This window comes from Jaculus jaculus, chromosome 1, assembly GCF_020740685.1.
Source record: "Jaculus jaculus isolate mJacJac1 chromosome 1, mJacJac1.mat.Y.cur, whole genome shotgun sequence".
NCBI lineage: Eukaryota > Metazoa > Chordata > Mammalia > Rodentia > Dipodidae > Jaculus > Jaculus jaculus.
The window spans coordinates 306113483-306141474 of record NC_059102.1 but is presented as its reverse complement, the minus strand read 5'-3'; the positions used below and the strand labels follow the sequence as shown (position 1 = coordinate 306141474).

The 27992-nt window shown below is 41.6% G+C and overlaps 1 protein-coding gene across 2 annotated transcripts in view; it reads left to right on the top strand.

Moving 5' to 3' along the window:
* Positions 1 to 3874: 3874 nt before the first annotated feature.
* Prrx1 (paired related homeobox 1) overlaps positions 3875 to 27992 on the top strand; it is a 74837-nt gene continuing 50719 nt past the window's right edge. The window contains exon 1 of one of the 2 annotated variants that reach the window (XM_004658796.3): positions 3875 to 5185. In XM_004658796.3, the coding sequence (XP_004658853.1) occupies positions 4945 to 5185 (241 nt within the window). In that variant the 5' untranslated portion in view covers positions 3875 to 4944. The remainder of the gene's footprint in view (positions 5186 to 27992) is intronic. The other variant, XM_004658795.2, reaches the window with a different exon arrangement.

Here is a 27992-nt window from a genome sequence, read left to right as displayed (position 1 = left end):
TCTCTCTCTCTCTCTCTCTCTCTCTCTCTCTCTCTCTGTCTCTCTCTCTCTCTCTCTTTCTCTGCTCTTAGCCACAGCTTCCCCTAGTCTCTTGACATCTTTCTGCCAGATGGTTGTTCTGGAATTCTGTAGGTTCTTGGCTCTCCAGGCAACTTGCAACCTGAGCCCAGAGGTCTTTGGTGTACCAGTTTCCTCTTTGCTCCTCCCCACTAGCAAGGAAGCCAGGCCTAAATGCTAGACATGGAAGAAGGGAGCTCATTCACTTTGGGGCTTTAGCATGTCTCTCCCTGCCTTCAGCTAGGCACTCTGGATAGACATAGCAGTGCAGGGCCCAAGCATTCTGAGAACACCTTCTCCAACCCTAGCACACCTTTGGGTCCTTTAGAGGTAAGTGCATTTTCATAAATGCACTCTCTGCCTTGAATTGTCCTGTAGGGCAATCAGAAAGGGTTTTAATTACAATCCAGAATCATCAGAAATACTATGCAAAAACATAATTAGTGCAGATACAATCCAAATGTAATCATTCATAGAAAATAAAAGGAAAAAGAAAAACCTGTGACTACCTTAAAAAAAAAAAAAGTCTGTGATGGAGTGGGAAGTCAGTTCTGCAAGGTGTACCTTACTTGAGGATTTACTTAAGAGGTGTTTCTCCCAGTTCAGCCCACCTTTTCCCCTGACTCCCTGCTGTAAGATTCTTTTTTTTTTTTTTTTTTCCCAGACCAGACACTCGTGTTTGCAGCCAAGGCCTAGGAGATATTCTAGGAAGGGGCAAAGTTCCCAGAAGCCTTTTGAGCTAGAACAGCTACAAGCTAAGAGATTCACTACTTGGTATTGGGAGGTGGCCTGCCTCATCCTTCCCTGGGGCTGCAAATTTGTCTAGGCATAGATTCCTGCCAACCTACCCCCATCACTGAGACTGCCCCTATGTTCCAACTCTGAGGGAGCTTTGTCAGCAGACTTCAAAGGTTACCTTTCTAGATTCACTCTTCCTCTGGCCTCTAGAGTGAGTTGAGCTGATAGTGGCCTGCGTTGCTGCCACAGGTAGACCAGCCCAGCACTGTCCGTTTATATTTGAAGTTTCTATTTTTTTTTTTTTTTGTGGGGAGGCGTTGAAGGTAGGGTCTCGCTCTAGCCCAGGCTGATCTGGATTTCACTCTGTAGTCCCAGGCAGGCCTTGAACTCACAGTGATCCTCCTATCTCTGCCTCCCGAGTGCTGGGATTAAAGGCTTGCGCCACCATGCCTGGCTTTTCTTTTATTTTTAAGTATTTTTCGGAGGGAAGTCATGCACATATGTGCATGCATATAACACAGCTTCCAGCTTTTTTTTTTTTAAAGAAAATATACTATACTCTTTTATTATCTGCCTCCATAAATAAAAGACAATATTTTAAGCCAATTTTATTATATACTCTGAAAAACTAAATATGAAATTTGATGTTAGGCATGTATTGAGTCTGATATTTATTCATCATATTTGCTTTTATGTGTAGTCTAGAACTGAACTCAGGTGATCAGAGTGGAGTAGTAAGTGCTTTATCCAGGAGCTACTTCCCCATCCCTGTATTTGGACTTCTAGAATCCACAGTGCATATAAAATTATTAAATTAGTAAATTCATCCAAAGGTTTTTGTTGAAACCATTAGCCTCCTAATTGGTACTGCTGAAACTGGTGGATATCAATACACATGACAAACCTGTGATTATCAAAAAGATCTCTTTGGAAAAGAAGAGGCCAGATATAAGTGGTCTTGAGAATCCTGACCATGCTTGGAGGCAGGGCTCTACTGTCTTTCTTACAGGCCGCATACTGTCCATCATTCTAACTGCACATGAGAACAGCATGCAACTTCTTATCAAGGATGATGTCCCTCCTGCACACACAAGTCACTGGATTTTCGGGAGAAAGGCCTGTTAAGGAATGCTAGAAGCCCTGACCCCTTACCCAGACCAAGACAGGGAAGGTGTTGGAGAATAAAAGAAACCCAACTACAAAAAACTAGGGTGGAGAGTGGAAGAAGAGGAGGAAGAGCCAGATGTTGCCTCAGTTCTGGTGAAGTGTGGGGCCCGACTAATCTTTTGGGTCAAATAGCCACAGCATGGGTGGGAAAGGAGAAACAGCCGCTCTGGCATTTCACCCAAGCGGCTAGAGGATGATGCCAGGTAGAAACCTCTTAGGTTAAGCCAGGTCCGCTCCAGCTAATGGCTCAAGCGCTCCGTTTAGGCTTTTGGAGGTACCCTGGGATACACAGGCTCCCATCCTGCGCGGGCCCACCCACTGGCGCTCCCCGCAGATGTTCACTGTTCAGAGTGGGTTCTGCAGAGTCTGAGCAAAGGGCTAGAGGCACTGGAGGGTCTGGGGGCTCCGGTCGGTGGGGAAGGTATAAGTGGTTGTGCAGGAGCGGCCAGTGGGCGGAAAAAGGAGGGGGCAGTGGGTGTACTAATGATGAAAAAGTCTCCTCCATCCTGGCTCCTTAATTAAATGCATGGAAAGAACCGAGGCGAGCACATCTGGTTTCAATCTTCAGCCCTTTGATGGCATCAAATGTTCTTTTCCCAGATCAGGGCTGGAAGTTCTGGGCTAACTACGGAGCACAGAAACCGTTTACACACACTCCGACCCTTCCCTCTTTTCAATCCAGTCTCTTGGTTATAGGATGGGGGGGGGGGGGGACTCTAGCAATCAAGGAGGAACGTGTGTGTTTAGAGAACATAAAACGCCACAAATAAGCACTTAATACTTTACTTACTCTTCATAAAGTAACTCATTTCTAATGAGACTATCAGAGCTGTTACCAGATTCTAACAGGTCATGGGGAAAAAAACAAAAGCAAAAAACAAAAAACAAACAAAAAAAAACCCAAAAACAAACAAACAAAAAAAACTACTCAGCACCTCTCTGTCAAGTTAGGGCTCTGCACACAACCAAGCATTATCCGCAGACTTCACTGGGTATTCTGCCAGCACCCCAGGCTGGCTGGATGCGGGACTGCGCAGCAGCTCTCTGGGCATCCCTGTCCCCAGGAGAGCTCCGGCCTCCTCCCAACCTGCGCAGCCCCCGGGCTTACCCAGGTCGCCTTAGAAAATGACCTTGGCCACACCAAAGTGGTTACAAAATTGGCGCGGAGGTGTGTGTGTGTGTGTGTGTGTGTGTGTGTAGGGATGGCGGGGGCGAGCCTAAGAGTACTTCCCCACGCTTAATAAATATGTTAATTTTCTGTCTGAGGCCCAGGGATTCCTGATGACAGGGAAAGCTTCGAATCCATTCGAAACCTTCCAGATCTCCCCAGCTTGCCTTGTGTCCGCTGTAGAGCGTGGGAGAGACTCCATCATTATTGCTGTTGTTATTTTATTACGTTATTTAATAGACTGTCTCTACAGAGCCAAACGAGCTTTAATGTGCTTGCTCTTTTCCTCGGCCCTGTCTCAGACACTCCCTCAATTCTCCCCAAAACAGAGCAGCAGGAAATGTTGGGGAGGGGGCAGCGGGAAAAGATAATTTGATTGTGATCCTTGTGCATTTCCCACACCCCCACTCCACACACGTTTCCCGCAGTTGTTATCAACACATGCAAATGAGATTTTACAACAGGATCTTAAACAAATCTAGAAGAGTTAATGCTGAAGCAAAATAATCAGCCCTTTTGAAGTGGCTGTGAGTTTCAATTTGTCTTTTCTCCCTTCGACGCTATTGCAAGGGAATGATAATTAGACCTTTACTTTAAAAATCCAAAGGGGCTTTCTCCTTTTCCCTCCCTCTTCTCTCCCTCCTCCCTCTCTTGCTCCCTCCCTCTGCCTTTCTCACTCGCTCTGATGTTGGCAAAGGGGGTTTTCTTAATCAGACTGTTTTTTTGGTCAGAGGGAAAGGAGGAAGAAGGAGATTGTGATGGAGAAAGGGGGTCTGTAAAACGTCAGGCGCGGCACAAAGACTTTGCCACGTAATTACAGGCTCCTATTAAGTGGAGATCTGCCCTCCCAGGGGTCTCCAATTTTCTTGTATTCCCTACAAAGCCTCCTCTGCATGCCAGTTTGTGCCTTTTGAAGTGCCAGAGAGCTTCTTGATCCAACTGAGAAGGAAAAAGGAGGTCTGCAAGAAGAGGGGGAGAGAAAGAAGGGAAAGGGGGGAACCCACCACCACCTCCTTCGGATTCGTGAAGCCCTGCGTTCTTATTTTTTATTATTAATTATTATTATTTTACTCCTTACGAAAAGTAAAGTGAGAATCCTGCTCCATAATACATCTGCAAGACATCATCCTCTCCTCCTGAAACTGTAGTCACTCCTGAGAATCCACAGGAGTGCAGAGAGGGGGGAACCGTTTTCTTGAAGATGTTTTAAAGCTGGAACAAGCCTTCTTCTGTTGGTGCTTGAACTCTTGCCGGGGAATAACTTTTTTTAACCTTTTTTTTTTTAGACCCACTTTGATTCTTTTTTCCCACCCCTTCTTCTGTCTTCTATTTGCCTAACTCCCCCGCCCTGCTGGCCACCCCTTTCTCCTCTCTCTCTCTCTCTCTCTCTCTCACTCTTTCTCCGTGTGTCTCTCTCTCTCCTTTATTATTATTTTTAGTGTGTGCGTGCGGACGCTTCTTGAGAATCGGAAGGTTTTCCCCCCCCTCCCTCTTTCTAGATTTAAACATAGGATAACTTTTCAATTGAACTTTTTTGGTGTGGATTATCTGTTCGGACCGCGCCGGACTTGGACTTGGCTTCAGAACAGCTACCAAGCTGCCGAAAGCTCCTGGTGCAGAACGCCCAGCTCTGTAGAAAGGGGTCCCCGCCCTCTGTTCTCTCTCTCTCGCTCGCTCTCTCTCTCTCTCTCTCTCTCTCTCTCCACTCCCCCCTCTTTCTTCCCCACTCGGCTCCTCTCCCCCCCTCTCGCCCACAGCGTTTGGTGTTGATTCGAGCGGGAAGAGGGGGGTGGGTGGGATTGGAGGGGGAGACCATGACCTCCAGCTACGGGCACGTTCTGGAGCGGCAACCGGCGCTGGGCGGCCGCTTGGACAGCCCCGGCAACCTCGACACCCTGCAGGCGAAAAAGAACTTCTCCGTCAGTCACCTGCTGGACCTGGAGGAAGCCGGGGACATGGTGGCGGCGCAGGCGGACGAGAGCGTGGGCGAGGCGGGCCGGAGCCTGCTGGAGTCGCCAGGACTCACCAGCGGCAGCGACACCCCGCAACAGGACAGTGAGTGAGGGGCGCGCGCGCACCGGGGGACCGGGTGCCGGGGACGGGCGGCGGGAGAGTGTTCTAGACTTGATGGGGACGGTTCGAGGTTTGTAAGAGAGGTGAAGATGAAAGGGTGTCGTCGGGGAGATGGCTGGTCACAAATGGGGAGGACGGCGGGAGGGAGAAGAGGGCTCCGCCAAGGGCGTAGCCAATTCCGGCGCTGGAGAGAGGGGCTGTGAGCCTGGAGTGTGTGTGTGTTGGGGAGTGCTCGCTCCGAGGCCCTGCGGTGTGGGGCGGCTGGGTCTCGGCTGTCGCAGCTCCTCTAGAGCGGACCCGGCGTTGTGTGGATCCAGGGATGCGGCTGTCAGAACGTCCCGCCCGCGGTGCGCCCAGGAGGGGCGCGCAACGGGTTCCGCAGGAGCGCGCCCTGCAGATCCAGCTGGGTTTGGAAATGCCGCGCTTAGAGGGGCTGAGCGGGGTCCGGAGCGCTTGCCACGAGCAGTTCGGGGGGCGGAGGGGGTGGGCAGCCAGGTGCGCAGAGAATCCCACCCGGTGCGGGCACTCTAGGCCCTGGTAAGACTGCGATCAGCGCGGGAACGCCCAACACCCGTAGCCCGGGCCGCTCTCTGCCCCTGCTGTCACCTCCACCTGCGAACGGTTTTGGGGCAGAGTTAAAAAGCCGGTCTGACGACGGCGAACTCTGGTGAAGCAAACAGAGCTTCCTTCAGGAGTGAAATACGAGATCAATCCCCGGCTTGGTCGTACACTAGAGCGATGGATACTCCAGGGAATCGCTGGCTTCCAGGCCCAGACTCGCGAGAAGAGCTGTCTATTGGCTCCTAGACTTCTAGAAAAATCTACACATAAGCTCCCTTCTGGATCCTTACAAATTATCATAGTACCCCAGCCCACGAAAAAGCTCGCCATGCATTGCTAACTTTGCCTTTAAAGGGGGAATGCAAATGTATTCTGTGGTCCCTGAGTCTATAACACATCTGTCACCACGCTCACCCCAGGTGACATCATTGTGTCAGATAAAGATACCCCCTTCTCTCCTGGAGGTTTGCAAGAATCTGAACTTGGAATTTCCAAAACAACCCCTTTCCATACTATTATTTGTTGAATGTCATGTCCTGAGATTTTAAAAACTTTGAGGGCCTTTCTCCATTCTATAATTTCCACAAAATATTGTCATTCTCAAGCTTTTAAATCGCAATTTTGAAAAAGAAAAAAAGACATTCAAAGTAAACCGGTGTCAGCAACTGCTAGAAAAGGGGCCTCAGCTCTGGGTTGGGAGCCTTGATGCTAAAGGAGGCCACAAGAGGGGCCCTGGTCTGGATCAAGGTGCCTGTAACTTTAGTTCAGCCTTGGTCATCCATGGGTGACTTTACACAGAAGGGACGTGGGGTGGATCAAGGTTATATGCACTGGGCTCCACTAAGAGCTACAAGAGCTTCGGCCTGGTGTTCAGAAGACAGATGCCGCCAAGCCCGCGGTATTCCTTCTGCAGCTTTCTGGTGCTGGAGGTGCCCGCCCTGCCTAGAATGCCAGCATCACAAGTGGGGTGTCGGGTAGTCACTTTCAGTAGGAACAGAACGTACTGCAATATGCTGTGATTATCGTCATCTAACCAGGGAAAATATGTAACAAATATGAGGAAGAATAGCACTGGGAGCTCTAGCTTCACCAGTTCTGCAATTCTGGTGTTCCAGTTTCTCTGTGGCTATTATTAACCACAACATTTACCAAGGTTTCGTACATTTCATATAAGAACTGAAGGCTGGATCCCTTCCACAACAGAAAACAAGACCCCGAAGAACCTTGTATCGAAGACTAAGGTGTACAGAAGAGAGGAGACAGTTTTGCCTTGCTGGGAGAGAAGTCGGGAAACAGAAAAGCAAGCCCAAGGCCCAGGTGGATTCTGTAGTCCCGGAGGAGGGCGGAAAGAATGGTTTGCTTGGCCTCTTCAAGAAGACTAGGAAAAGGGCTCTCAAGATTGAACAGGGTTTTCAAGAGGGTTTCCAGAGGAGCTGGTCTAAGGAAGACCTCTGTGGAGCTCCAGGAGCAGACTTAGAGGGGCCTTATGGTGGCTGGGTTGTCTAGGATTGGGAAATGGCATATGTTAAATCCAAATCTGGAAAACAATGGATACATCACACACATTGAATCCCCCCAGGGGATTCAAGGACAAGTTGAGGGTTTCCAACAGAGTGGGTGTGGGGGGCATTGTCTCAAAAGAAGGGACAAGACCTAGCATAAAATTTAGCCCCGTCTTCATTTTGACAAGCAATGGAGAAGCATCATGAAGAGAGAATCCAGAAAGAGAATTGAGGTTCTCAGGCCCACCAGGGAGAGATTGTGGCAAGTAGAATAGTCAATGGCTGACTTCAGTTGCATAATGCAGAGTGAGGTGATGGGGAGGAAGTGACAGGCACCTAGGATTGAGAAAGAACCAGAAAACATTGCACACTGGGCAGGCTTTGCTTTGCAGGAAGATAGGGCAAGGCTGCACATGTATAAGCTAGGAAATAGTTGTTTGTTCTCAGAACAATGTGTCCTAAAACTCTCTCTTCTCTTTTTGGGAATGAGAAGGGGAGACTGATATCCAGTAAATTAAACAAGCTGCCCTAGGGATCCCTAATCCTTAGTTCTGCGGGCTCCAACCAAAATTGCAAAGGAAACTGTGAGCTCTGGGTCTCCTGCGTGCAACAGTGAGACTCAAACTGTACTTGATGGAAAGGGGGAGTCTGGGGCAGAGGGATGCCCAGGCCTGCAATGGACTGAGGAGTCCCACCAGAGGTTGCAAGGGATTGAGAAATTACACCAGGAAGTAGGATGTTGAAAGTGGAAAAAGAAATGGGGAAATTTCTTCTCTTCCGAGAAATGGGGGCGAGAGTGATTTTTTAAAAACTTTTCCGGGGGATATGGAAAGCTCCTTTCTGTTTTTATCTAGAGGAATTTAGCAGCTGGGTTCAACATACACCTTCAGTTTCTTAATTTTACAAAAATAGAATTACAACCTGGATGAGGAGAGGGGAACCAACTATTATAAAAAGTGAGGACTTCTTGTTGCGCTCTTTGACTCCCCATCATCTCAGTCCCTCACTCTAAGTCGACCCTCCCTTTTCCTTTCCATGGAGGCTTTTCTTTCCCCCTTTCCTCGTTTTTCCAGACCTATGAATTTCTCAGACTCTCGGCTCTTCAGAATCTAGTGATGAATTTCAATGGGAAGTGTGTGAATGGAGGTGATGGCATAACAGGGGCTGATCTGGGGATAGGAATAATGGAAAAGTCATAAAAACAGGCAGAGCTATTCTGGGGAGGACAGAGTATCCCGCTGTCAGTTTCTTAATTTCAACTTCTGCAAACTCTTAAAAAAAAAAAAAAAAACTCCTGCTTTCCACGTTTCCGACCTCTAAATTAGTGAAACCAGATTGTCCTAATAAGACCTTTTGTTGGAAACACATGTAGTCATAAAAAGGTAGACGGAAAGTCAATTAGGCACGCGCGCGCACACGCACACACTCACAAGCCGGCGCTGTGTGTGCACCGGGCGCAGCTGGGCCCCGGACCGCGGCGGGGTGCAGATGTGGAACAGCGGCGCGGGAAATCGATTTGTCACAAAGGGAGAGGTGTAAACCCGCGGCGCGAATGATCGCCCGCCTGATCCACCGGCCACACTCCCGCTGGCCCAGCTCCCCAATTCCTCTTTGCCAGAGGAACGCCCAGAAGAGCAGGAACTTTTTACTAGGGCGCTTCCCAGTTGGAATTTGCATCAAAATAATATCAGTCGCAGGCCACTCCAGTGTCTGATTTTGCAATAGTTAATGGCGCCAGAGGTGTCTTACTAGGCACCACCCTGGGAATGGTGCCCCGTGTTGGTAAACTGAATATGAACGCGGGCCTCCCTTATCTCAGCTCAAGTGGAAGATAATAAGAGACATGTCCTTACGTGAGTGGCCTGGAAAGTTTTCCATGTAGAGGAGTGGAGGACGAAGTCTAGTAGCATTGGTTCTCCTAAACGAAATGCCCAATATGAAGACGGCTAATGAATTGTGGTTATTTTACATGAAGGGACAGGGAGCCTGGTGGCCTCCTCTTAAATTTTTAGAAAATTAGACTGTCCAGGATTCCCGCCGCCACAGAAGGGACAAAGCCCATTTGAAGGGCCCAACATAGGAAAGAGTCTGTAAGGTCAGCCTTGGGGCTTTCGACCTCCAAGCCTAGGGGTCACTGCCCAAGCTGTGTTTTCAGCATCTCTCCCTGTACGAGTCCCAGACCTTACTTGGTGATTCAGAATGTTGAGGCATCAGGCTGGCAGAGGTGGGTCTCACACAGGTCCAGGTAGTTCCTTGTCTTCCCAAGCCTTTATTTTAGATTTTGCAGCAGGAATGGGCATTTCTAAACCATCAGAATGCCATCTTCAGTCGCTCTCCCGCCCTCCGCAGACACCTCCAAAGCAGGATGCCTTGACCAAGCCTCTCTACCTCTCGGTGGGACCCAGACTCTCGCCAGCCCTTGTCCTAGTCTTGAAGGCATCCTGAAGCGAGCTGCCCCGCCTGGGACCCCCACACACTAAATGACAGCTGTACCGGATCTCTAGACCAATTTGATGTTTAATTTTTAAAAGACACTTTTTTTCGACGCTTTTCCTCTTGGGTGTTTACCCGCATGCTGCGACAGTGAGTGAGGGCCAGGAGAGCTGACCTGGCCCCAGGCAAAGACTCCTCCTTTGCTGAAGCACCAGCTCCATGCCCGCGTGTTGCAAAAGGCTGGCATGCATGTGGTGCCTGCGCTGCGACCCCGCCTGCATCCACCTCAGCGCAGTGTCCACTCTCTAAGCTGTGGAATACCCATTTTGAGGAGTCAGCAGAATTCAAATGAAGAACAGCTTTTTGAAATTGGAAGCATATTTAAAGAGAAAAGAGTGTGCTGTGTTTGGGGGAACAGGTGGTAGAAGGTTCTCAGAAAGAAAGGCACATACAGCTTCTGGGCATCTTCTACCCATGTCTTTGGAAGTTTAACCAAAAGGATCTTCGAAGCTACAAACATTATTTATTTGTTTATTTGTAAGGGTTTACAGTGGTGGATCTGAGGCCAGCTCATGTCCTGCCATTTACCTGTGACTGTACAGTATGACAGCATGACTGGCCACTGGTTGTCCAATTCTGTTTCACTTGGATGTGTCCAGTACCACTTCCACAGTTTGGATCAACATCATAAAGAGGATGTTCACATCATTAGCATTTTTGATATTCACAAGAATTAAGATCCTCAGAAAAATTAAAATTTTGGGGTGCAGGCTAACAACATTCAATAAAAAAATAATCTAATGACCCCTTTCTCCAAATGCACTTATTAAGCTCCCAAAGGGGAATACTGGATAAACTTGAGAAGATCATATTGGTTCATGTTTCATGTGTGGAAGTTCTTGACCTGCACTGTAGGCTGAATCAAAGTAGATTCATGACATTAATTGTCTGGTTTTGTGGGTTAGCCTCAACACAGAACTCACACAGATTACTATGGCCTATCACTTTTGGTTTAGGACATTAAAAATCACTATACTTCAGTAGCCCTGGGATTAATGAAAATATATCTGAGAAGCCAATTACAAGGGCAACAGCCATGGTAGTAGAGGCAAGAGCAAGAAAGGCACCATTAGTAACTAGTTAAGACAATTCTGTAAAGAATCTCAAAACATGTCAGAACAAATCAGATGCATAAGTGACTATTCAGAACAGCCTGAGGACAATCCGGGTCTTAAGGATTTGGCATCTATAGGGAGCTGAGGGATAGAAGTGTGTTATGATCACAATACATTCTTAGGGCGCTGAGTTCAGAGCCCCCTTTCCTACACTGTGGAGTTAGGAAGCTCCAGTTCCCAAGAACTCTGGACTAATTATGAAAATAATTGATTCCCACATTCTTTGTTTTAAATGAGGAATAAGTTTGGACTATGTTTGTGAAGTTGTATCCCCAAGATCCAAGTGATGAAAAAGTGTAAGGGGGCATTTTAGCCCTTCCCCTCGCCTTTTTCTTTTTTGCTTTTATGAAGATATTTGCAAATGATTGAATTTTTTCAGAAGTGATAAAGAGTGAATACAATGAACCCAGGTGTGGCACTTGCACCTTGCACTGGCATAAACAGCAAGAACCTTTGATGTCTCACTTTTGGAAGTACAGTGTGTGTGTGTGTGTGTGTGTGTGTGTGTGTGTTAAGAAGAGGAGGGATTTTAATTCAACATGGAATGTTCACCTTTAAAAACAGAACTCATGGGATCTTGGATTATAACTTCTGTCTCTGCACAGGCAAGGATGCAAATGCTGTCTGCCACCTCTGTCCTTTCCCTTCAGAAAAGATGCTGCCAAGCGCTACTTTTTGCTGGCTGTAAATACCAGCCTAGCCTGACAAGCTGCTCTTCCTTCCCTTCTCCCTCCAAGAGGGGGCGCAGTCCTCCAAGGGTGAGGCTGGAAGATACCTTGCTTTCAAAAACCTGGCTGCTCTGCCAAGAAGGCAAAGACTGAAAGATTCTTGTACATTAAGTAGCAGAACAGGAGATTTCAATGGTATGAGAACACTTCAGGGACTATATGAATATGTTACACATTGGCATTTTGACAGAAATATGGGGTTGCCTTCCTCTGCTCCTTCAAAATGAGGGTGAGCAGTAAGTATTCCAGGGAGATCAGGAAAAGATAGGAGGAGGGACCAGAAGAATTGTCCTGTAGTCGCTGGCATTTAGAACTGGGGCGGCCTGGTATCCATGGGAGAGAGGAGGTTGTCCTTGTGGATGTGAGTGTGACTTTTTGTGTATATGCACGAGAGATATTTAAGGAAAGAGAGCTAGATTTGGGAGACAGAGGGGGTTAGGGAAAGATAGATAGATAGATAGAGAGAGAGAGAGAGAGAGAGAGAGATACCTGCCTGATGTGGCTGGAATGCTACAAAGCAGCACAAAAGTCCTCAGAATACCTACAGTTCACAGCGGGGGAATATCTGTCACCCAAGACTCAGAGTAACCCTCTGTCACCAAAGAGGAAAAAACAATAATTGCACCAGATTTTGTGAGTCTGGAGTGTGTACACCTCAAACCACCTCCCATCCCCAAATATAACTTCTGGCCTGCAATGAACCTCCCTTCATAAACAAGAGTCTTATGGACAGATGAAGATAAATTCTTAACCCCCCCTGTAATATTTGGAATTCTTTCTTTACCCGGGGGGAGAGGAGGAAGGAAATAAGGCAGGTTTGGGAAGAACAAACTAGCTTTTTAGCATAGATGAAGTGAACGTATATCTTTTAAGATAATCTGAGCAGGGGTGTTCACTAGACACAAAAACACAAAGCCATAACTCCCAGGGAAAAGGCTTACCCACAAGTATTTGTCAGAGAATAAGAACATTTACCTCGTCCAGTTAATTTTTCATCATCAGTCATGTCATTATATTTTAAAGGACCTCACAGTGCTGGAGGATGCTGTAGTTACAAAGAAGTATAAAAACAGATGGGTACTCTCAGTACTCTATGGAGATGCAAGGAGGCCAATTCTTTTTAAAGAGGAATCAGATATACAACCTGAAGGCCAAAAGGCCCAATTCAATCAACATCTAAGCCAAGATGTGCTGCCTCCCAATTTCTGGGATGAAAGGTGTGACCATACCTGGCTAAATTTTATTTTTTATTTTTTGAGACAGGCTCTCTCTATGTATCCCTGGATACTCTGAAAATCATTATAGAGTGAAGACTGACCTTGCAGTTATCATGATTCTCCTGCTTCTGCCTCCTTGTCTGTTAGGAATATAGGTATACGCCATCACACCCTGCCTCTGACAATTCATTTTATAATAACACAGTTAGACACTTCCTAAAGATTACACTTTGAGAGGTGGATTATTGTATTATAATCTCTTTTCAGATAATTCATCAATGTAAATAATTGAAACAGCTAATGGAATAGGTAGTGAATCTAAGTATTTATAGATTGACTATGATTAAACCAGACTTGAGGTAACAGTGATCGTTGTGTACATATTATCTTTTACATATTCTACCAACTTTACTTTTGTTCATACAGCTCTTGTGTTACACTGGGAAATGGTTATTGGTGTTTGTCAATGCTTGTTTAGTCAAAAACCTTTCTAAATTTAGCCAAATTACTAGGCTAGGCACTTTACCCTCTCCTCACTTTACAGTTTCTTTTCTTTCTTTTGTTTGTTTGTTTTTGCCTAGGAGATATTGTTTAGGCCCACCATTTCAATAATAATAATAATAATTTCACCATTTGTATACCAGTTACTCTCACTTCTGACTCCCCCTTGGGGCTACAGATCCATATATGAAGCCACTAATTTGATATTTCCATTTCAGTGTAACATGTAACAATGTAACATGATTTTTTTTTACACCTCCTTGTTTTCTTTTGTGGCAACACATGGGTGCAAACCTCAAGCCTTTCTGATCTATCCCCATCTCTCTTCCCTTTCTGCCTTTGTCTATCCCATCTGTAATTCCCAGCAAGTTTACTTCTTAAGATCGTTTTCCTTCATCTCATCTTCCTCCTGTCAATTGGGTCTCTGGCATCCATGCTTTTGATCCCCTACGCACAAGTGATGAACGCTCAGCGTGTAATATATCTTTAAGGCATATTATCAAAGGCTATAATTACAGTTTCTTCCATAAAAACATCGTTTAAAAATCATTGTTCTTTGGTTTGGCAAAACTCACAATTGTCTTTTAAAAATTTTTTTTCTACATCAAGAGTGAATTGTTCACCCTGTTTTTCTTAACATCATTCTCCACAGTCTATATTTCTGTCCTGCCCTAACAGTGTACCCCCAGGTGCAGATGGGAACTCTTGCACTACTGTTCCCTGGTGCGGTATGTAGGAAAGTACGCTTGCCGTGTGCTTAGCTTTATTTCTGTTTCTCAACTTCTTATTTGAAATGCCCTTACTCTATGTCCCCTTTTGCCATCCTACCTACTCTACCTTCTGCTTCAATAAGACCACCTTGTGAGACTACTGTCTGCCTAATTCCAGTCCCTATCTAAGCTTCCCTTATCTTAAATGCCTTTCTTCAATGCATGCTCTAGGAACAACCAATGCCTCCATAGGTACTGCTTACTTATTTTCTAAATATTTTAGGATTGTTCAATTGCTTAAGGATTTTCTTAAGACTAGAGACTGGTTTGAGGGAATATTATCTTATACATTACATCTAACTGAAACTATTTTTTGACTGTAAGAGTAATACCAAAATGTGGTACATGCTCATTTTAGAAAAATATAGTGGTTTTACATTAAAAATTTAAATAGAAAACCAAAGTTGCCATATTTTTTCACCCTGAGGTAGATCTAGTTAATATTTTGGTGTCAAGCTGTTGTATTTTTAGAATTTTTTACACCTTTTTGATTATATTTATTGACATCTTTCACTGATCTGTAATCATTGGAGAAATTTTAAATCTCATTTTCAAATATTCTGTTTCCCCAAATAAGAAAATATATAAACATTTATCTCACTTTTTCTCATCAGAAAAGTTTAACAAATAAACATGTAAATAACAACAGCTTCCCAAGAATTGTGTGAATTTATGCCAGTGGCAACATCACAATTAATTCTCAGCTTTCTCAGATTCTAGTGAATATGTCTCTACCCTGAAACATCCTTCAAAGTAAACTGTGTCTTTTTCTTTGCTGCTGGGAGCCTTCCCTAGACATGAGCACATGTCTCCTTTGAAATTGGAAAAGCCTACATAATACTTCAAGGGTGTTCCTAGACCACATTAATTGAACCTAATTTTCACAAAATAAGGTATTTTTTTGTATGTCTGGGTAAGAAGGATAGATCCTTGTATCTTGAATTTTTATAAAAGTCATATGTATACAAATGATATTTATTTGTCTATACATTATAAGCTAATCATCATAATGGCATAGTCCAGGACATGATAGTATGTTTTGGCAGAGCAAGAAGCACTTGAAAAAAGAAAAGGTAATACATTTTTTTATTCACACATGAATTTTAATAATCAACGATAATTAAAAAATAGATATGAATTATTATTTTAAAATTATTTCAAAGCAGGTTGACATGAAACATTTGCCTTATGAGTACAAAGATTTTATTTAGGGAAAGGATTAATAAATGATGTAAACCATGCTGAACAAAATTTTAAAATTATGAATCAGATCTATTTTGGATACCTTAGTAATTAATCTTTCTCTTACTCATGAGAAAAAGAGAATAGAGTAAGCATGATTTTTGAGGATTAACAACCACTCTTGCCCAATAAAAGTTTCTGTAGTTCCCCACACTGCCTCCTTCTAAGGGAAGGAAGACGGAACACCCAGACTGCTACTTGCCTGTAACCAGATGTGTAGAGCGGCAGCTGTAATCCTCAAGACCGGGGGGAAGACCACAGGATGAATCCTCAACACATTTAAGAAATAAAATGTAATTTAGTTCATTAATCACAAGACTGAAATCTGCAGTTTCGCTAGACATATTTCAAAGACGGAATCCCTTCTGACAAGAGAAACAGAAAAAATAATATCACAGCACAGCACACTTGACTATTCAAATCTGTTTTAACTTCTCTCAGACAAAAAGAGATTTATCTGAGTGTTGATAATTTCCACTCAGAACATAAGGACCTGTATTTAAATTTTTATTTCTTTCTTTCCCTCCAGTGTTCTCCGTAAGAGATGAGAATATTTGTTTTCTTTCCTTGCTTTGGGTTTTTTGATTTGAAGATTCAACCCACCTGTGTGTGGCAATACTTGAAGTACAGTCATTTAACTGAACTAATATACTCAAAAACCATTGGTTTATTTCATTCATTTCCCTGATTACTTGTATGACTTCTTTTGTCATTAAGTGTTACTAACATTAATATGTGAAAGATCAAATGTGATGAAATATGAGATTGCTTCACAGATGTTAAAAACATATATAATTGCTGATGCATTTTACAAAGCCCACTCTAAGAAGCAGGTTGGCCTAGCAAATCATTTTCATTTAACAGATAAAAAGCTGATAGATAGAACTTTAGTGGGTTCCTACTATGAAATGACTTGCTTTTCTGATCCCATCTTCATTTTTTGCATTGCATCCCACTTTTTTTTATGTCAACCAAATTCTTTTGATGTGTTCATGTCTAGTGAAACAATGTGAATAAGAAATAGGTAGACTAAAGCTGGGTTTGGGGGCACACATCTTTAATCCCAGCACTCAGGAGGAGGCAGAGGTAGGAGGATCGGTGCCACCCTGAGATTACATAGTGAATTCTAGATCAACCTGGGCCAGAGTGAGACTCTACCTCAAAAAAACAAGAAACAAACAAACAAACAATGAGGAGGCCAGCAAGGCACTTCACAGCACGTCAGCAAACTGTACCATGCTCATAGTCATTATAAAGCAGGGAGGTAACTGCCGTGCCTCTCATCTTCATGGGAATACAGTCAGCCTGAGAAGACTGTGCTCATGAAAATACTTGAAAAATAAAGGGCTGAATGTATGTATATTGCTTCTAGCATAAACTTTCTAAATTAAATTATCAAGAAAATATCAAAAATTAAGACTAAATTTTAATAGATAGACCATGCTCTCAAAATGTAAAAAAAAGAAAAAAATCTTTGGGGCATGAGGTCTGGCTCAGTATATAGCTCAAAGTGCATGTGTTTATTAGCATTCATGAGACCTTGAATTCAATCCCCAGCATACACACACACACACACACACACACACACAATCTTTAATAAGGATTAAGAAAATTAGGCATTTCTATATGTATTTTTCTTTCTTTTGATTCAGTGAATTGTGTGTTCTGGCTCTACCATGTACTTGTTCATTAACTTTGTACAAATCTCCAAGTCATTATGTCTTCATCTATAAAACTGGTATATTACTATTAAACAGCTTGATTATTTAGTATAATAATAAAAATTTGCACACCCTGTACTTCCTATGGAAAACACTCCAATAGGGCTTGTCTTTTTCTTATTTTCCATTTTCAAACATCTCTGAAAAGTATCATTTAGTCCAGGCTTGAAGATAAATTCATTGAGGTTTGACATTCAGTGTTGGAGACCACTTAGTGTTACTGAAATTAGAATGTCCCCATACTCTAAAGGTCACACTCCTACAGCATGTCATTTACTAAATGACTAAGTAAATAATCGTTTTTAATCTACCCTTTGGAACTGACGCCTCATGACTTTGAGTGATGTTTATAACGCACCACCATGAGGGCTCGCCAGGGCCAGGAGTCAGGCTTAGAACCTTCTGGGTATGATTCTTCTTTCAGGCCACCTTTCCTCTCCCCCTTATAAATAGCCATGTAGATATTTTAACATTTTGGCTGTCACCATTAATCTGTTTGCACTTTCTTCAGTCTAACACCTTGTTTCTATTTAGCTTCTGAAGTTTTTGTTTAGCTTCTTCTATGGAGAGTATATGAATCATGCTTAGGACACAAGGCTTCAAGACTTTTTAACTCAGTCCCGACTTAGCTGGTAAGTTCCCAAGATACCAGATTTCTAACACAGCACTTATCACTCCACTGAAGTTTCTGTGGATCTCATTTAAAATATCGCACATAGATAATAGCCTGTTAACCACAATTATATATAAATTTGTCATTCTGTATCCAGTTTAGGTTGCATAATATAAACACTTCATCCTGTTTGATATATGACCTGCTTTCTTATATACCTCTTTGAAACACAAGTCTATAAGAGGCACACATTCACAGATTTCACTGTATACCATAAAACATCTAGGACTCTTGATTTTTTTTTTTTTTTTTTTTTTTGCCAAGCCATTAGCAATTAAGTATTTTTGGCATTCTTGTGTGATAGATTTGCATCATTCCAAGCTGTGGTTCATGTGTAAAAAACAAGCCCCCACGGGTCAGGTACTTTGACAGCAGATTATTGAATGTCTGGTTGTCTATACAGGCACCATACCATGTGCCTTATGCTGGAGTGAGGCATATTATTATCCCCTACACAGTCTCAGTGTGAGGCAAAGATTAAAAGTACTGATTTTGGGGGGGAATAAATAGCAGGTAGTGTTCATGTATTTGCTAAAAACAGTTTTTACTTCATGATTTGTGCAGTCTGTGTTGGGGATAGCCAAATTCTGGATTAACATTCTCTTTTTAAAAGACATGTTATTTATTGTTTTATTTGAAAGCTGGAGAGAGAGAGAAGGGGAGAGAGAGAAAGAGAGAGAGAGAAAGAATGGGTATTCCAGGGCTTCCAGTCAGTGCAAACAAACTCCATATGCATGTACCACCTTGTGCATCTGGCTTAAATCAAACCTGGGTCCATTGGCTTTGCAGACAAGTTCCTAAACCATTAAGCCATCTCTGCAGGCCACCATTCTCTTTTGAAGAGTACCAAAGTGAACTTTCCTTTAGCCACCCTTGTTTTCATCATTTCCCTCCCTCCCTCCCTTCCTCCTTCTCTCTCTCTCTCTCTCTCTCTCTCTCTCTCTCTCTCTCTCTCTCTCTCTCTCTTTCTTACTATTTATGTCTCTTCCATATAAAAATAATATTTAATTATTTAGAGAAAGAGATGAAGAACAAAAAACTTACCCAATACTTCCTCCAATGTGCTCATACCACAATCTATCAGCAGGATCACTAAATGCACATTCCAGTGATTCAGAGTCCTCAAGATGCATACATTTAAAATATGATATATGATTTTTACATACCACAAAGTTTGAAGTATTGACCTAGACTTGACCTACTTTTTCTCATAGCAGTTGGTATTGACTAACACATTTTCCTGTAACCATGACTGAATCTTTTTTTAAAAAGTAATTTTTTAAATTTATTTTTATATAGGTTATGGCCTTATACCACCTTATCCCTAGTCCCCATTTCCCCGAGGGCCCTTCTTAGTAGGATTATTGGTGTTCACTGTGGGGTAATTGGGACTTCAGTCTATTGGTGATGGGGGCTGGGCCTCAGGATATACCCACCCTGTGGCTCTTACAATCTTTCAGTCCCCACTTCCACAATAGTTGCTTTTTAGTGTTGATTTCTCCATATCCTATGTATTTCTGTTACAATGTTTCAGTTCTTTGTGTTTGGAGCTATTTCTCTGGAGGCAGTTGTAGAGCAATACTGCTATTGCTACTTCCTTTGCAGTTTCTCTTGGACCCTGTAAATGTGGTAGAGGTGGTGTATCTCCTGATGAGCATTCTGCTGTCCTTTCTTGTCATATTGATGGATCTCCTCAGTATTCTCTGCCCTTTTCCTTCTCTCAGGATGTTCTAAAGTTCCAGTGTGGCTAGTGGAAGTTATGCCTGAATTTGTGCATTCCATTGTTAGTAACTGTGAGGCTCATCTTGTCAACCAAGCATGGGCAGCTTTGAAGACCTGTTTTATACTTCAGAGTACTTGCTGTCATGCTTTTCCTACTAGAGGTGGCTTAAAATAGTTGTGAAATAAATGAAAATGTGTATAAACAGGAGACAACCAAGATGGCATTTATAGACATGGGTGTCTGTTCTCAACATTTAGATAAAGACAAACAAAACATAGAAGAATGTTGAAAATCTTATCTAATCTTTGGTGATTGTGGTTTCAGCTCTTGTTCTTGAAGAAACATGTCTTTAAAAAGTGGCCTATCACATGGCTACTTATATTTGTCATTTAGCTCCTAGTATTAAGTACATTTTTTCTGATGAAAGTGTGCCACATTTTGAAAGTTGTATTTATACCTCTTCCTCTTTCCTCACTGTCTTTCTTCCTTCCTTCCTTCCTTCCTTCCTCCCTCCCTCCCTCCCTCCCTCCCTCCCTCCCTCCCTCCCTCTCTCTCTCTCTCTCTCTCTCTCTCTCTCTCTCTTTCTTTCTTTCTTTCTTCCTTCCTTCCTTCCTTTCTTTCTTTCTTTCTTTTCTACAGAATATTTCCTTACTTTTAGATAGTTTATAAAGCACACTGTTTTGTAGTATTTTGAAATTTAGCCACCTGTTTCCTATTTGGTCTGGTAAAGCCAAGCATTAAATGATGCTGACTTGGGAGATAGCTGTGCATGAGATTTCATCCTGCTTTTCCAAATCTACCTCAGTTAATGCTGCCAATTTCATTAATTAGTGGAGTGCTAGCTTTGGCACTTACTACTGTCATTATCTCCAATGTGTACTTTTAAGGTGTGCCCCAGGGCTCTTGTCCTACATGAATTTTTTTTTATTAAGTTCCAGACAGCAGTTTTTATAATAAAATCATAGAAAAGGAACTACATGTAGAAAAGGAGGATGGGTGTGGCTTTAAGCTGTGAGGAACAAAACAAGAATAGGGGAGAGCCCTTGAAGAGATGAGACCTGGAAAAAACCAGAGGGAAAGGCTTTCCTAGATCCATGTACATAGCACAGACCACTACTCAGTTACAGGCCTGTAAGCCTGTCTGGGATCCTTTGGTGACATGACATTGCTGTAATGGTTTATGACAACATTGGAACTGCCTTGGTGGAATTACAAGTTCATAATTCACAGCTTGCTCTTGTTTATTTTACATTTAATCATTTGTGGAGCACACTGGCCACTTACCCAGGGGATCTATGTGGTTATGCTCCTGCAAATCTCCTTGCTACATAACTGAGTACGTCAGAAGTCATTCCCTTAGTGTCATAACAGCCCATGTTTCAGACCTTGCAGATGCTGATCTTGGTTCTGATAGTCTTGAAAGTTTCCTGCCTAACTCACCTTTTCCATGAGTTTTCCTTTTGAAGGTGTAGTTATCAAAGGCAGCTCCTAGTTTATAGCTTTCTGGGTAGTCAGCCCACTGTTAGCATAGGAAGATAATGTCCCTCGTGAGCCTGTCTTTTACAACATAACTATAAAACATGGCTTTATCCAACCAATCTATGGCTATGCAATTACTATCAATGAGACAACCATTGGCTTCTAGACAAGGGACTTTCCTGCATCTGTCTTTGTATTTGGCCCTGCAGCTCAGAAATGACTCCTGTTCACTGGTGGCTTTGAGGCTCTCAGTGGGATAACAGTGCTAAAGGAATGAAATGGAGATTTATTTAGTGCCCACCATGAACCAGGTGCTGTGCTGGGTGATTTATGGTAGTTAGATTGCTTAAATTTTCACGGTAAAGCTGGCTGGTAGACATTGTTGTCCCCAACTTATAAATATGGCCTTGAGACTCAGAAAAGGCTAAGAAACTTACTCAATACCTCAAAGTAAGTTATTGATGAAGCCAGAACTTACCTTGTACCCTCTGGTACACTGTATTGTATTATACTCTCCCTTACCTTCCAGTGGTTGGAAAATTCGAAGGTAGTAGTTGAGCTGTATCACCTTTCCTTGGAACTTATTCAGTAGGATACAGACATATGACTGGGATGTCAGATTATGTATTGAGTTTACAGATTTAAAAATTCAAATAATCCTTTAGAAAATGATGACATCTCCAAGAATGCTCTCAGATGACAGCAGTTTATTCCCAGTTAAACAAAATGACTGAGATTAATTACAGGGCTCAGTAAACTTAAATTAAGGAGTGAGTTGCAAGAATGCACTAAAGAAATTGGTATGGGCCAGATAGGGTTCCTGAAGGTGAGAAGCTGATTTTGACTATGGATCTTCCCAACACAATGACCTAGATCATGTTGCTGAAGTGCAGTGTTGGGGGAAGCAACCAGAGTGTATCTGGCAAAAGGAGTGGCTTGTGGCTGCATAGAGAGAAAAAAAAAAAAGGGGGGGGTGGTTCTTCCTTCTTCATTGACATAGGGCCCTTGCCTTGGCCAAAATTAGAAATAGGTAAATTTAAATTCTGGAAGCCAGTTCAACACTTCCTCTCCCAGAGTCACCTGTGTCTGAACTGGGTGATTCTCCTGTGTGTTCCCATATCACCTTTTATATCACTATCATAATACATGGCCTCTTAAATAATACAGGGCCTCCACCACTCTACTGACATCTTTTCTTTAGAGTTCTCTGTGAGGAAGATAAGCACATAATGTAGCACCAAGTGGCAAATAATGTTCTCTGAACCATCATAATTTTGACAAATACTCAACAAACTCTGCTCACCTAATTGCCCCATGTTATGAGATTGGCCGATACAACAAAGTAGGTCTAGGATTAAGTCTGTTTATGTTTGAAAAACAGACTCATTCCATTCTTTTTCTTCCACTCATATTTTCATAACATTGAGAACACCTACTGTTCCAGTACCTATCCTATGTGCTTGGATATAACAACAAGCAAAACAGAAAAAAAAAAAATGTTTTTTCTCATGAACCTTGCATTCTCCTAGGAAAGGAAGGCAGTAAACAGGAAAATGAGCTAACACTATGATTAAGCATCTATGATTACAGATAAGTTCTACATGGATGATGTCCTAAGAATTCACATTGGAGAGCCAGAGAGCACCCACTTACAAGGGCACTGAGACTGAAGGAAGCCAGCTTAGCTTAGTAGATGAAAGTGGAACAGAGGGGACATGGTCAAGGAGATTGAGTAGCCTGGTCAGAAGCTCCTTTTTGTAACCTTGTCTTGTCTGTGTCTCTTGACCTGGACTTTCTTTTCAACTCCCAAGTTCCCTGTGAGTGGATGACAGGGGAGAGAGTGATTGCATGCAGAAAGAAGCAATGGGAACATTTTTCCCTCAAGTTCATTATTTGAAGAGTTAAATACCTACAGTTAGATACTACTTGCAGTTTTCCCAGAAAGGCAGGGTTATGCTTTAAATTCTGTAAATAAAAATTTTGAAATTTAGCAAAATATTTGAAGATAATATTGCTAAAGGCTAAAATTCAAATACACGATGACTGAAATAGCCTAAGAAGTTATTTGCATTTTCTAGATCTCAGCCCTTCCTATTTTAACATATTGAAGATGAGAAATCAGTCAGGTCTTTTCTTCATCCTGCTCTTCCTCTTTGCCCTGTCCTGCAGTGTTACCCACAGCTTCAAGTTGGACCCAGCTAAGAACTGCCATGGCACCTCCATCTCTTTGCTGTCTTCATTCTGTATACATATGCATTCTCCATTTTCCAGGACAGAGGTGCCTTTCCACAGAAGATGGTTCATATCATCTTATGGCACTACCTGAGCCTGAAGTGACTCCAGACCATGAAGAGGTCAAATCTGTTGGAAGCTACTAGCTCTATTCACCAAAAACTGTCTTGTTAACAAATAAATTTTAAAATCCCAGATCTCTTAAGCATTCTGCATTTAAGAGGAGAGAGAAAAAATTACTTCATATTTCTTAGCATTCTGAACTCCTCAACATATCCCATGATTTTTTAAAACAATTTAACAAAAGTATGTTGTATATGTCCTAAAGCTATAGGTATGCTATTGGTTAAGTACAGACTGTGCACAATTCCATAGTTGAAAAGAAAAGCTGGGATTGCTATAAACTAGACCTTGGTGTAAGATGATCAAACTCTGACTTCTAAATGGGTTTTATTTTTAATTTCTTAACATAGGAAATTTAATCAACACATTTAGGGCTGAAATATTGTCCTTTACATTAGTCTTTTTGGTTACTTGAGCCTTATGCCCTCAAACTCAAGAGTTTTCACACATGTTTTTATTAATGGAAAAAGGAATGATATTGGGTTGGATTAAGCTAGTTTATGCTAAATGTGACTGGGTCCACCATCCCTGCTAATATCCTAATGCTGGGGGTAATGGGCTGTGTGAGCTGGGTAAAGCACACAGCCTGGGAAACCTGTTAATATTAGCTCAGGCTTGAGAAGTCCTGCCAAGGAACTGCCCCAGACTCAACCCTGGGCTAGCAGCAGTGTAGGAGCAGACGTCTGAGTGGAAGCCAGTGTATGTGTGAAGCCATCTGCAAGACACTCTCCGAGGGAATATGACTTAGGAATTAAAGTATTCTCACCCAATCTTGAAAGTTTAAACAGTGCTTTTTTAATAGGTAAAGACTAAAGAGTTGGGAATTTGAAGTCAGAAATTCTAGATTTCAACCCCACTTTAGTTCCTGCTTAGGTGAGCCACCATTGGTCTCTATTGCCTATTTAGCAAAAGGAAGGCTAATGCCTGCTTGATTTTTGTCTTGATCACAGTTTCTGAAGTGGGCACAATTTGCAGGGACAATGTGTACTGTTTGAAGTCTAACAGATTTTTTTCTATGTAGCTTTAATATAATGAAAAGGCAAGGAACTGCTATGGGGTGAGAGTGCAGGGCTTTATTATGTAGCAGAGAAAAGGCTTCTTGGAAAATGCAGTATTTGAATGAGACTTGAAGTTAGTAGAATTTTGTTAATTTGTGCCTTTTTACAAGTAAAAATATTTTGAATTAAAAATAATATAGACACTAAAGAAACACATTTAGTGGGACAAGTACCTGTTCAAACCTGCAAGAACCATTACAGGGCTATAAGGTGAGTAGCAATGATTTTTTTCTTGGTAACAGTTGCCATTGCTTAACTCAGTCATACTTAAAAAAATAGACCTCCTGCTTCCAGAGTATTTGATGTAGCCCCCTTCTCAGCATACAGCTTACTTCAAAATGATGTGAAACATTAGATTAAAACATCTTTGCAGATGTTTCATTATGAATACAAATCAAACATCCATAGGATGCTGTCCTGTTTCTTTTATTGTTGTTGTTGCTGCTGTTTTGAGTTTTAGAAAATGTAATATGAAGGCTGGTGAGATAGTTCAGCTATTAAAGATGCCTGCTTGCAAAGCCTACCATCCTGGGTTTGATTACACAGTATCCACATAAAACCAAATGCACAAAGTGGTGCATAAGTCTGGTGCTCATTTCCAAAAGCAAAAGGCTCTGGTAAGACCATACTCTCTCCTCTCTCTTCCTGATTTTTTTTTTCTCTCTGCTTGCAAGTAAATAAATACTTAAAATAAAATGTAATTTTGTGGGCATGGAATGGCAGTTAAAAAAAAAAAAACCTGTTGGTCTAGGAGACCAACAGCTTAGGAAGGCAAAAGCAGGCAGTTCTGTTTTGTAAGCTATCTTTTCTTTCAAAGGGGCCATGGTGACTCTGAAGAGTAGAGGATGCAGGAGGGAAGAAAGCAATTGTGAAAAGAATTTCCCTTCAAATAATCCCTTGGTTTTCAGCAAGGTCAAAAGTCTGAGAGTTCTGAGTGCCTTGGGGAGTCGAGCTAAGGGAAAGGTGATTTGGCCAGGTCAGTGATATTTGACACTGATTCAAATTCTAGCCTTAGGGGGGAGATTATTTAATGAGAGCAGAGGAAGAGGTGGCATTAACAGATGACATTTCACATTGGTATGAGACAGGCGGCTGCCTCAGTTTGTGCAGTCAGTTCCATGGCAGGCATGCCCAGAACAAACAGTTGGCTCTTAATTGCCTGCGTATGGATTTCTGACTTCATGCATTCTTTTACAAATCTATAGTTGACACCTCTAATGTGCACATTTCATGTTTTCTTCATCTCATTATCAGTGCAAACTTTGAGGATCCAAAATCAGTCAGAAGCCGTACCAAGGCAAACTAATTAGAAGTGTAAGCATCTCAGAAAAATAAAACAAACAAAAGTGAAGAATTCTATGATGTTTCCCAAATACCAATATAGAGGGTCTTTTGACTGTTGTTTGGGGAATGGAATTAACATTCACTGAATGTTTTATAAATGATGAGGTACCATTCGTTAGAATAAATCAAAATTAACTGCATATTATTCTACCCTAGCCCAAATGCAAGTCATTTGAGTTTTCTCACCAATAAGTGAATTTTTTCAGAGTACCACAATGTTAAACAAAAATCATGGCTTTTATGACAAGAGCTTATTTTTTTTAAAAAAGGTCACCTTGACCATTTATGGTTTCATTTTCTTTTATATTACAAGTCAGAATAATATGAGTAAGAAATAGTATAAATAATAAACAGCAAACTTCCAAACTTAAACATAAGATGTGCTTTCTTAAACAATAAGAAATTTTTGGCACTATACATTTAGCCTGTTAAGACTGCACAAGGAGTCTTCAACAAGCACCCTCTCCTAGCCAGTTAAGGTGATCTTTGCATATTCAGGGATGCACTAAGACTTAAGTAAATTCTTTCATTTCTGTCATAAGTAAGCCCATAGTGAAAGAGTTTTGCTTCAGGGAGTTACAGGCATATGGATGCAGAATGTGGGCACAACACAGCCTGTTTTTCCTGTGCTTTGTTTGATCTAGAAAGTTGCTCTTGAGGCCTCACTTTCCTTATTCTAAAAAAGAGATTACCATACCTCCCTTTATAGTGTTTCCATGAACATTAAATAATAAAATGAGCTCAGCATACTGCCTGGCATGTAGCAAATCCTTGTCAAATGAAAGTTACTTTATAATAGGTACTTGAAACTTATTTTACAACTGAACAGACACTGTGGAGTCCTTTATCCCTCAGCCATAAAAGCTATGTGGATATTTCCTTGAAATATTTGTAAACATCTGGAAACAATTTAGTCTGAGGACACTTTAGGTAACTAAAGGGACTCATTCTCAAAATGAATATATAGTCTCAAGAGACTCTGAGGTCAAAGAGCAAGTGACCAAATACTTCTATTCAATCCAAAAGACCGTTAGGGAAGGAGAAAGTGCAAAAGGAAAGGAAAATGAAAAGGACTGGTGGCAATGGATTGTGCTTAAAAGCAAAGCCTTAAGAAGAGTTTGATGAGAAGAGCACATTACCCACTGCGTAATTGAGAAGTCAAAGCATTTAGGCTATATGACTAATCACTGTGTTACCTCTGATTCATTGTAATACTTCTCAAAGTGTTATTATTTTTCTATTAAGAGCTTATTTTTCTACTAAGAGATCTTGGGAGATAAAACATATCTTTGAAATTCCTGTAGACTGTGGACCTAGAAGTAATGTAAAATAGGAACTTCAGGAAACACTGACATTCAAAGAATAACATGGGTTAGAAAAGTGTAATTATATAGTGTTAATATTTGTTTCTGGCATTGGATTACAATGGGCAGTAAATTGAGGTATTTGGTTTTTTTTTTTTTCTATTTTTCTTAAAAATTGCTATTTAACCAACCCATTTGAAAAAAAGCAATGATGATATTTTATACTTACTCTTAAAGGAACTATTACTTCTAGTTGTTCCTAATTTTTGATATTTCTTGAATACTAATTTAAAATTCATGCTTAAGTTTACCCAAAACTTTGCATTTAGAAATTTAATTTATCAGCAAAATACTATTTTCACAAAGTGGAAACTACTTATATAATAGTTAAGTGAGAATTTAAATAAACTTCCTACTAGTTGTTGACTATTTCAGAAAAGAAATGACCTTATAGCATCAAAATAATAAAATAATTTTATTCTCAAAAGAAAATAAATGAGTATACATAACTTATGAAAATATTGCTATTTATACTTTTTCTTGCATTTTGTTGTGGAACTTGAAAACTTTATTGTTGTTCTGAGAACTGTCTACTGAGAATTGTTGATGGAAACAACTTTTTGGTTCCTATATTTATACAATTTTACTAATTCAATGACAGTGTCCTTTATTTATTTCTTATATTATTAAATTATGAAAATGTCCACTCTCTATAGATAAAAAACATTCAAGAAAATTTTGGTTTGGTTCTATGGAGCCTTGTCTCTTTATAGAAACAGTTGGGATGCATTAAAGAGCTGAACAAGCCACTCCAAGCAAACGTAGCAAAATCACCCTACTGGTAAACAGTTTTGAGTTTATGGAATGTAAATTAGTAGAAAAAAATTTATTTTATTTAGTTATTTATTTGAGAGATGGAAAGAGGGAGAGAGAGAGAGAGAGAAAGAGAGAGATTGAGAGAGAATGGGCCTCCAGACACTGCAAATGAACTCCAGATGCATGT